The sequence below is a fragment of the Elaeis guineensis genome, chromosome 9 (genome assembly GCF_000442705.2).
Source record: "Elaeis guineensis isolate ETL-2024a chromosome 9, EG11, whole genome shotgun sequence".
Lineage (NCBI taxonomy): Eukaryota > Viridiplantae > Streptophyta > Magnoliopsida > Arecales > Arecaceae > Elaeis > Elaeis guineensis.
The window spans coordinates 2,626,673-2,637,289 of record NC_026001.2 but is presented as its reverse complement, the minus strand read 5'-3'; the positions used below and the strand labels follow the sequence as shown (position 1 = coordinate 2,637,289).

Here is a 10,617-nt window from a genome sequence, read left to right as displayed (position 1 = left end):
GGTTATTTTCGCATGTAACACCTTAACCTTATAATATATTTGTGAGATGCCCTTCTTTTTATTTATTAGGCTTAATTACAAAAGCTCCCTAAGGTTTATCTTTATTATATTTTGATATGATAATTTAAAAAAAATCTACGCTTGCACTCACGAGATATAACAATATTATTTAAAAAATTATAAAATTAAAAAATAATCAAATTACTTTCGATGATAATTTGGATGGAAAAAAAGCAATTCGACTTATGCTTTTTTTCACCTTCTCTTATTCCCCTTTTACTGCTCCGATTATCCTCTTTTCTCCTAAGATTAGGAGAGTATACCTAATGTTCACTTGTAGTCGATGGCTAAAGGTCAGAAAATCAGAGGCTCTTTTGCCTCCAATATATCCAAAAAAATTTTAAGTAGGTGCATGTAGACCACCCAATCCTCATTTCTCCTGGTGCTAGGCATCAGCATCACATAACTAACACTACCCCCTAGCATCATATAACTGACACTGCCTCTCAAAGAAAAAATGGTACAATCGGAACACTATCCTCCCTCTCCTGAACTCCACCCCCCTTATCGGAAAAGTCCATTCCAACGACACAACACACCCCACCCCCGTCCTCCTCCCATTGTAGATTCGCACCATAGCTGGCTTCAGCCACCAGGCCTCCACCTAGTGCACTAGGCCCTAGAAGTGCTCCTCGGTCATCACCTAGTGCAGCTTAGAATATGTGTCTCATGGTGGTATATATCCATATGTATGTATATTCATTCTCTGTTAACGTGCTGGTTAGAATAGTTTCATTTTAGATATTTTTTGGGACCTTGTCTTTGTTGATCCTTCAAAAAGTCTTTTGAATTCTGTGAATTGGTTATGGAATGAAAAAAAACTTGGAGTATCCATTGGCCAGGTAATAAACTGTTCCACTTTAGCTAGCCTTCTTTTAGAAGCTACACTTTTCTTGCAGGGCCATGCTTGTCCATGTAAATCCTACAGAATTTTTTTGCTATCAGTTTTTTTCTTTTTCATAATTATTATAATTTTTTGGATGAAGTTTTGATATGTAGAATGCCTGTGATCCTATCGATCTAGTTAGGATGTTCAAATTTCTAATGTGGCACCTAAGAAAGTATCTAGCCCGAACCTGATGAGAGAGTTTTAATTAGTTGACACAAAGTATTGTATATGCCATATACAATTCTACTCTAGGCAATTTTGTTTTTCTAGCTTTACTTCAACATAATTCCACACAAAGTTGGGATGTGAAATGCATATTATTTAATTTAATCATATTTTAGTCTATTGAGTCATAGAATCGCAGAAGTATACTTCTCTAAGATCCCTATCAATCTAATAGTAACCTAGTAACTAGGAAACATGTTTGATTTTTTTCATTTTAAATTATTTATGCAGCCTAATGTAATCTAATTAATCTGATCAAACCCCGTCTTCTTTGATTATAATACCTCTGCCACTGTACCAAGTCTGTATCCTTCAGCTTCTTGGAGGCTCCCGTATGGGAAAGACAACACGTTGCCAAAGTAGCCGGCCATCTCGCCGCCATGGGCTGGCTGAGTGTAGCTGTCGACAATGGTACCCATGCGATAGATCTTATCCTCCGGGTGGGCACCGCGGGCGAGGACTCACCAGAGATAGATGGTGAAGGCCTTTATGTTGGTGCACTGGTTGCCGTCAATGACTTGGATTCAGGCAATGTTAGCAGTGGCGACGTAGTAGATGCAATTGATGGCAACCTCCTACTCGGACAAGGGCGGAGGAGGTAGCAAGAAGACCAGCATGTAGAGGCAATCAAGAGAAGGGTTGTAGGAGCCTGAGCAATGAGAGATGAGGAGGGAGCAGCAAAAGGGGGAAAGAGAGATGGGTTTGGAAATGGCGGTCTTAGCCTAGGCCACCAGAAACATGTTTCATGTTGGTCCAGTAGGCATCAGCGATGCAGTGGTCGAAGGTGCAAACCAGCACTAAGCCCCCACATTTGAGCTCTGTTGCCTGTTTTCGAACAAAAATGGATGATTTATTAAAACCACCCGAGACAGAAGATCGCATGAGCTACGATTTGACTGCTAACAACAACAAGCGCAACCAGCGCATAGATGGTGATACTGGGCTTAGCATTACCATTCATGTGTTGTTGCTGCAGTTACCACCGACGGTTGTACGTGATGATTGAGAAACTGAATTTTTTTTATCTTTTATTCGAGATTATTTTAATCATTTTAAAAATTTATCATGATGTGACAATTAAATTTATGCTAACATTAATGGTCTGCCCAACGGTATGAATTAGATTGTAGGGTTGAATAAAATATGAAGGATGTAAATATAAATTTTAAAATTATTGAACATAACTGTAGTTTTGGCCTCATTTCAAATATTTTTTTATAATTTACTAAATGTTGAATTAGGATGCACTTCTTTCTGATTTTGCCGAAAGAGTTCAGATTAGCTTTTTCAGAAGAATATATATTCCTAGACAATTGTGCCACTACATTTAACTATGAAATAAATCATACACATCTACTAAATATATTATATATATTAATAAATATCCAATATATATAGCATGTTTACCTTCATAATAAATAGTCCACAAACCTTAAATATGTATCATCATCTAAATTAAATAATATAATATTTTTCTATAACATCGATAATTAGGTAGATTTTTCAAGCAAAATTTACCATACATTACTACCAAACTATATAAAGAAGTCTTATAATTCAAATACAACGCCTCGTGTTCCTCTCCATCTTTGAATTATGGAAATTTTGACTCTGTTTTGGTAATGACAAACAAGGAAAAGAAAACTTACCTTACCCTCATTGAAAGCTGAGCCCTACCCTCGTTTCTCCTCATTATGTATAACTTGGTTCCTATAGCTGAATCACATCCCTACCATAAGACCGTCCATGTGATGCTGCTTTAATTTGCTGATGTACTAGGTCGCAAAGGCTTGACAGCTCTGACACACGATCAAGATCCTTTTTTTTGGGTTACATAAGGATGCTAATTGCTAAATCAGGGCTAGTGGCTGGGTATTTGAGCACTTATCGGCTGCTTAGGTAGCTTAGCCCATCCACTTGCATCACTGCATGGACGGGAGCTTCTTGTTATCTCTAGAAAACATTTAACTGATTCTCCGTGGCAAAAAGGCACCGGTGTACATCAGTTCCATGATCAGTTCCGCAATTTATACCGATCTAAGCAATGGCAGGTGGGCAAATACAGAATTCAAAACGGGGAGAAAGATCAATAGTCTGTGGATAGCAAGCAGCTTGGCAGTCAATGAACTTTAGATAATGCAGTGGGTCATGAGGCAGGTAACCCTCAAGCTGCAGAGAAAAGGTGATCGCAAGAAAGGTGAATGTGAAGCAAACGTCCTCCGAGGAGGCTTTTTAGCCATAGGGGCATCAAGAAAACGGACTTGTTGCAGGAACACAACACAAATAAAGAGTAAAATTTACAAGACCTGAACTAAGTTTCCAACTGACAGACCCATGTCTGACTTTGGTATATATGCCAGAGACCTAGACACCAGTGTGAGATTCCTAAGAACATATAATGGCTTTTGCCAAGAAACATTTGGCAGATGAGCAAACTCTTGCTGACAGACAACTTTCTTGTGGCCTTTACCTGTTCAGGAGAAACAACAAAATAAAGAAAACAAATTCAGATTCATCAGTGGAGTATGAGATAAAGGTATTCCTTTGGGCTGTGCAGGAAGTCCATAAGGATCTGATCGGCTATGTTTCGGATTTGCAAGCTGCTATAGGGACAAGCGGTCATCACCGGCATCTTCACCTGAAGTTCCCGAACGGATCATTAGAAGATAAGCTCACTGGGTTCTAGGAAACTCAATATCAGATCCACTGCATAACTAACAAGGATCACGAAACCAACCTCCAGAACCTGTGGTCATCTCCGTTCACTGCTGTTTAAGCGGAATCAGGAATCTGAAAGCTGCCGACTGAGTTGGTGACTTGCCATAGTATTGTATCTTCAGACTTGCCATACCCCACAAGCATGAACAGTGTGGAATCCAAAGATCTTTTTTTTACCAAGTGCTCTCTCTCTCTCTCTCTCTCTCTCTCTGTGTCCCTCTCTGTGTGTGTGTGTGTGCCTCTCTCTGTGTGTGTGTGCGTGTAAACTTTATAACATGAACCAAAAGATTCACACACCTGTCCCTGAAAACATCATCAGTATTTTTCCTGTTTGTAAAATAGCAAAATACACCTACTCTCAACATTGAGAAAACAGATGCCAACCATTGACATCGAGATATCAGGTGCCAATTCATATATTGAATGACATAAAATACTACCGGCGTGTTGTAACCAAGTTTCCTGAAGTCTTGGTTGTAGCTGCGAACACCATGGAATAATTTTCAGTTACGATAACAAGTCATACTCAAGTGCAAGGGTAAGAAGAACAAAACTAATTGCCCAACAGAGAAATTTCGTGTTGTAGTTCTCCAGAGGCTCAACTCATTTGGGATTCCTGAGAACAATGATAACAGAGTCCCCACGGAAGAACATCTTGCTGATGAATCTATCCTTGTTGATGGGGAGTGCTTTTTTCTTGCCTTTACCTGTCTTAGGTATCTATACAAAAAATCCAAAGAGTTGAATTGTGAGAAAAGTAACAACAAAAAAATGGAGAAAAATAACACTCCAACAGTGCTAAATCACCTCAGTCCACATCTCCCTGACATTCTCAAGAACCATGTTACAGTGACGATCAAAGGCCCTGACACGGCCAAGTAGTTTCTTGTTGTTCCGACAATTAATGAGCACCTGAGGCAGCAGAGTTCAGTATGAATCAGTTGAATTTACCAGCTTATAAGATAATAGGGTAAAGCTGAGAAGCATGAGTTGACATCACCCACAGGAATATAAAGGCCAACATTCTTTGCATTCAGATGGTATAAGTACAAAAGCAACATTCCATTAAAGGCTCTAATACTGGATCCGTAGCATATGCGACTTGTGGACTTAAAATAAGCCAAATCACCATCTGCTAGCATTACGTGGCCTTGAGGTTAAATGATGTTAACATCAATAATTACAATCTAGATTAAATTAAATAATTACCAACAAGCCAAATCATCATCTGCGAGCAGTACTAAGCTTTCTGTTTATATCCTTAACACCAGCATGCACCCAATTTAAAATTAATCAGTAACTTATTAGCTTGCTTTGTAATGCCATCTGAGTAAAAGCTTCAATCAAATACAGTAAAGAAACATAAGGATGACATAGCCACTACTGTGTCCATAGATATATTTTGCTTGACCTGGACCATAAATCATATACAATAGCCCACATAAAAATTTCTCTGAGATTCAAACTATGCCACTCAATGTTCTTATAACCAAACTCACACCTGCAAACATGATCCTTGTTAACATAGGCACTCTTTGACATAATCAGCCATGAGTGTTTTAAAGTACATTGTGAAATCAGTGAGCATAGAAATATTAACTTGTAGAAAAATTTTCTCTTACTACGTATAGACATGTTCGAGTGAAGAAGAAACCTCTTACCTGGGTGTTGTTTTTGACACTCATCATCAAAACAGAGAGAGGACCTGTGTTAAATTCCTCTTCCTCTTTCTTACCCTGTCACAAATGTGATGATTCAGCCGCAGCATGATAGAATGTTTGCAATGTTATGCATGCATTAACATACTGTAAAATGCAAAATTATGTACAGAGAGGCATGCTCACCACCGAACTAACATATGGAACAAGGGCTTGCCTCCCTGGTTAACCACTTATTTATTGTTTCTTTCTACACGCTTATAAACCGGCATACATACTGGGTATTAGTGCAAACCAAATGCATTCAAGTTGACCCTCTATTCTGACAGAAATCTATGTTCACAATATACATATATACCTGTTTTAAAAGATAAAATACATGCACATAATATGCAGAATTTTCTTTCAAGTTATTTAAAATCATAATTTTTTTACTTGAGAACAGAACACATTCCAACAATCTTTTCTGGACAATAGTCACAAGTTCAGCATTTAGGAACAATTTTGCTAGAAGAAACAATCCTGATCTGGAAAAAAGCTGGCAATTTCTCAAAAACTTAGAGTTCGCATAAGCAAAGCTAGGAATAAAAGAACAATTTTTTTATAAGAAAAAAAAAAAAGCGAGTGCTTTAAGATATTTTAGATATTTGTATACTTATTTAGTTAAACATAAGTATAGGTGAGGCATAATGACAAATGACTCTAAAAACACCACCACCAGCAAAAGTATATAACAAAGTTCACCGTCTCGATACCTGACCCCATACCAGTATCATTCTATCAGTGTCAATGCGCGGTATGGTATAATAAGATTCGGCATACCGAATGTCAACACAATCCTATACCATATACCGGTTCAGTACCAGTACAGTACATTACCAACCAGTACGGCAAATCTTGATATATAGTATTATTAGTTTGCAGCGCATAAAGATTAAACAAGTTATGAATGAACTGTAAGATCCATGTATAATTCAAGAATAATTGAATAATTCTGGATTCATCTGTTTATAAAGAGTAATTCAAGAATGATTTGTTTAAAACGAAAACTGAAGAATCATTCAAGAATTTCTCAATAATTCCAAAAATAATATTACTATGTTCTGGACTACCTTCTTCAGCATAAAAGAACTGCTTGAAACTTATTTATATCTGATTTATATGTCAATTGAAATGAATGCACAGATTAGACACTGACAATTAGAATGTTTCACTAACAAGAAACATACCAAACACGATGCTGCTACTCGTGTGCAAACTCTGTGCCATAATATCACATTTATATTTAGTGTCAACAAATTTATATTGATTGCTAGGAAAAAGAAAATAATTTTCAAGTTTTAATTCATTTATCTTTTAAATTTGCTATGAACAACCACATATTAATATCTGGTATAAATTTTGAGTTAAAAGAAGTATGAAATATACTTCATCTGCTATCGACCACTAGGTTGAAAATGCATATTTTCAGCTTGCATTGCTTCAAGTCCAGAGGTTAGTTCTCAAAAATTGCCTTGTGGCTTATAGTGGGAGCTACATAAATAGAGGCATACACATCACATACAGAAGCTCACAGATGGGGAACCTTGCTCCTCAAGTTATGACTTTTAAGCCTGCATCTTATTGCTGAGGCTTATCCCTTGTTTCATGGAGTACTAAGAGCCTTTTCTTCCTTTTTAAACAATGTATATATAAGACAAAACATGTGCTTTAGCAGTAATGACAAGTTAAAATTGCTATTAAAATTCGGCTCATAGATGAACTAACCCATGATGGGCATATAGCAAGCACCGGCCCTAAACTTGTACTATTTTTTTCTTAAAAAAAAAAAAACACTTTTCATGGATGAAAGTACCACAAATAGCCAAATTTGGCCATAGTGAATGATATTTTCAGAAGTTATGGTCTAGGTGATGCAATGGTCAACATGAAATTCTAAGTGTTGACTAAAATTATGCAGGATCGCTTTTATGGGCAGGGGTACAACTAAAATCTTGTAAATGGACTTCAATTATTGCAGAAATAGAAGTAAGAAGGTGGCTCAGTATTAATTGATGGCCAAGAGATTGCTGATGTCCCTTGGAGAGAAGGATGGAGAGAGAATTACAAATGGGAAGCTTCTGGAACATAGCACAATTGACTAAACAGTACAGTCGAACTAAGAGGGTAAAGACCAGACATTTTAGATAAAGCTTGCTAGTTATGGATAGTTTACTTTCTAGAAATGGTGGAGAATACCACCAAAGTTTAATCACTACAAATCGAGTCACATAAACATAAGAGCAGTACCTCAGACCTAAAAATCCCCAACAGAATGAAACAACAAAAGCGGCCAATGAACCCTAAAAAAAAAAAAAGGAGTGTAAATAAGACACACAAAGAGAGAGAGAGAAACTCAAGTTTATGTATTCCTAAAGCACACGTCTTAAATTTCTGACTATTTAAATTCCTTCTATGTTCATGTGTGAGACCTATACAATTTATGATAAGGTAAGTGTACCCTTGCCTATTCTTCAAATAATGAGGTTTAAGATAATCCAATGTCACAACTCACCAGGACATATCTGATTTTTTTTTAAAATAAAAAACAATAAAAGCATCCTACTCATATATTAATGTTCAGATGACTTACACTGGCATCCTCTTCCATTGACATGCTGCAAAAGTGATTACGGAACCAATATTAGAACAATGTAATTATATCTCACATGGGTATTTGTAAAATCATTAGCAGATATAATTAAGAGAATACAGTTTATGATGAAACACAAAATATGATTTCCAAACTGAAATACCATGAGATGTCAAAAGCATCCTTGGAAAATGACTCATATATGCAGGTAAAAGGGCATATGAACTAAAATTATGCAGACTACAATAATTCCTTCCATCGAAAGGGCATAAGCAAATCCTATGCACTTAAATAGTACTTTTACAAGGCAAGGTGCCAATGAAGTAAATCAAACGGCTGTTGTTTAGAAAGGGCTAATACAAATACACGGTTATTATTTAAAAAGGAAGAATACAAGTGTAACAAACTTTGTTAAAGAACAACAAGTCGGTTTCATAGTACCTTATATTAAATTCTACAAAGATAACATGCCTTTACAATGAAGCAAAGGTCTCAAACTCTACCATCCAATAAATGGTTCAACGCACGTAGTAGAAACTCCAATATCTTTTTTTCTTCTTTTGGTGTCATTTTTCCCATTTTTAATAGGAGGGAAGTTACAAAGGTCTAGAGGATCATGGTTGGCTTAAAGTTCCTTCATCCTGGATTTCCATCATTAGTGCCACACCAATGCCTTATCAGCATGTAGCACAACCATATATCAGTTGCAGCCATATATCAGTTGCATGCCGGTGTTTGCCATGCCCCCAAGCTAGTGTGCCCCAAGCACTAGCATGACAGGCATACCAAGTTAGTGCCAGGTCAGCATGGCACCAGCATGCTGGTACTTAATACCATGATCTCGAGTTACTCAAGAAAATTACTGCAACTAATAAAATAGGGTTTTCTTGAGAAGGGGAAACATTACTATGAACAGAGATACTCCTAAAATTTCCCTACTTTTGTCATATGTTTGAGTGCCGGAACTAGGTGTTTGGATCTTTCCACAGGATATTATGAAGCCCAATTTTGTGATCTCTCTTCTTACATACTCGTTCTTACCTTTTCCTTTGATATTCAACTAATCCTCGTAACCAAAAGGCCATTGAGATATCACTCTCATCTTATCCTGTCAATATGAGATAAAGTTCCTTTTGCACATTAGAATTCTCGAAGAACCTCATCCTTTCTCTGTTTTTAGTATATTTTTCAGGGTTAGATTCTTGAACCTCCAAGCTCTTCAGTCCCCACTGAAGTCTGTGATTCTCCATGGTTTAAAGTTTAATAAAATGTAAAAGGTTCGATTCCAGCTACAGGACGAATAACAACCAAGAACCAACGTCGACCCCCCATTTCGACCATTCCAATCTGCAATCTATAGTCCCGTATAAGAAAGAAAGAATCGCAGGTTTTTTCAATTCTCAATCATCTAAGCTTGTCGACAAGCAGTTCTTTTTCCATGGAAAGAGCGACCGTCTGCAATTTAATTCTTCAAAACCAAACCACAGCAAAAAACATGGGAAACACATGGTGCGAACGAACACCAAAATCTCGAATTTCATTGACCCACAGCAGAAACGAAAGCTATATGTCCATTCCATAACCCAGTCGCACCCCATAAAATCCGCCCTCCCTCCTGAAAACCACACGCATTTCCATTCCAACCAATTAAAAAATATAAAGTTTCTCCCGAAAAAATAAGGACAATAAGAACAGAATCCAGAACGCGATGTTGTCCCGAGATCAAGAGGAACAGATAAACAAGAAGAAGAAGAAAGAGTGGATCAGAACGAAGAAAGACTTACGCTAGGAGATTTAGAGAGCTAAGAGCGTTCCACAAGCGACAATTAGAGAGAACTACGAGGGTTCTACCAAGAATTCTTCGAACCCTAGTCGAGCTTTCTTAGTAGTGAAAAAAGCCCTGGTGGAAGGCGGAGGGTTTTGGTCGGCGAGAACTGTGGGATACACAAAAATACCCTGGCCTACTGGCCGAACAATCCTTTTTCTTTTTTAAATGATGAATAACCTAGCGATCCTTTTGTTACGGGGCTCAACCGGCACAATATAATACGGTCGCCGACTTTTACTTTCCTCGTTGCCGAAGCTTTAATTTTTTTTCATGGCAGCGGTTCGCTTCCTTATGGTTAACTCGAGCTTTATTGTAATCAATTTCCCTTGTCTCATACAATCTATGAAACCGAAATGGTTTTGTTAGATATATGATCCATGTGGATACTATAACTGGCAATTGTAATGCACATAGCAAAATTCAATATTATTAGATATTTAACATCTCTACCACACCTTTTGTTTTCACATTTCGTCTTCTTAATGAAATAAGGGATGGATTCCCTACAGCTTTCTTTAAAAAAATGAGATGTACAAGACTAGCAGAAATGCTACCGGTATCTGACAATTAACTTTTGTATAAGCAGATTAAAAAAGATTTTGCTGAG

The 10,617-nt window shown here is 37.2% G+C and overlaps 1 protein-coding gene and 1 pseudogene across 1 annotated transcript; both read right to left on the bottom strand.

Annotated features, from left to right (window-relative positions):
- Positions 1-114: 114 nt before the first annotated feature.
- LOC140851633 (coniferyl alcohol acyltransferase-like) lies at positions 115-4,048 on the bottom strand (annotated as a pseudogene).
- A 142-nt stretch (positions 4,049-4,190) lies between these two features.
- LOC105052119 (uncharacterized) lies at positions 4,191-10,177 on the bottom strand. Its single transcript, XM_010932829.3, has 5 exons — positions 9,967-10,177; positions 8,183-8,207; positions 5,554-5,628; positions 4,700-4,804; positions 4,191-4,612 (listed from the first exon to the last, which is right to left on the bottom strand). Exons 2-5 carry the CDS (start codon positions 8,204-8,206, stop codon positions 4,496-4,498), a joined length of 321 nt encoding a protein of 106 aa, XP_010931131.1. The 5' UTR covers position 8,207; positions 9,967-10,177; the 3' UTR covers positions 4,191-4,495.
- Positions 10,178-10,617: the final 440 nt, after the last annotated feature.

Coding starts and splice junctions, on each gene's coding strand:
- LOC105052119 (XM_010932829.3), bottom strand. CDS start 8,206: ATGTCAATGGAAGAGGATGCCAGT. Junction 5,629..8,182: donor CAATGGAAGAGGATGCCAGT/GTAAGTCATCTG, acceptor CATTTGTGACAG/GGTAAGAAAGAGGAAGAGGA. Junction 4,613..4,699: donor TCAGGGAGATGTGGACTGAG/GTGATTTAGCAC, acceptor TTTTTTGTATAG/ATACCTAAGACAGGTAAAGG.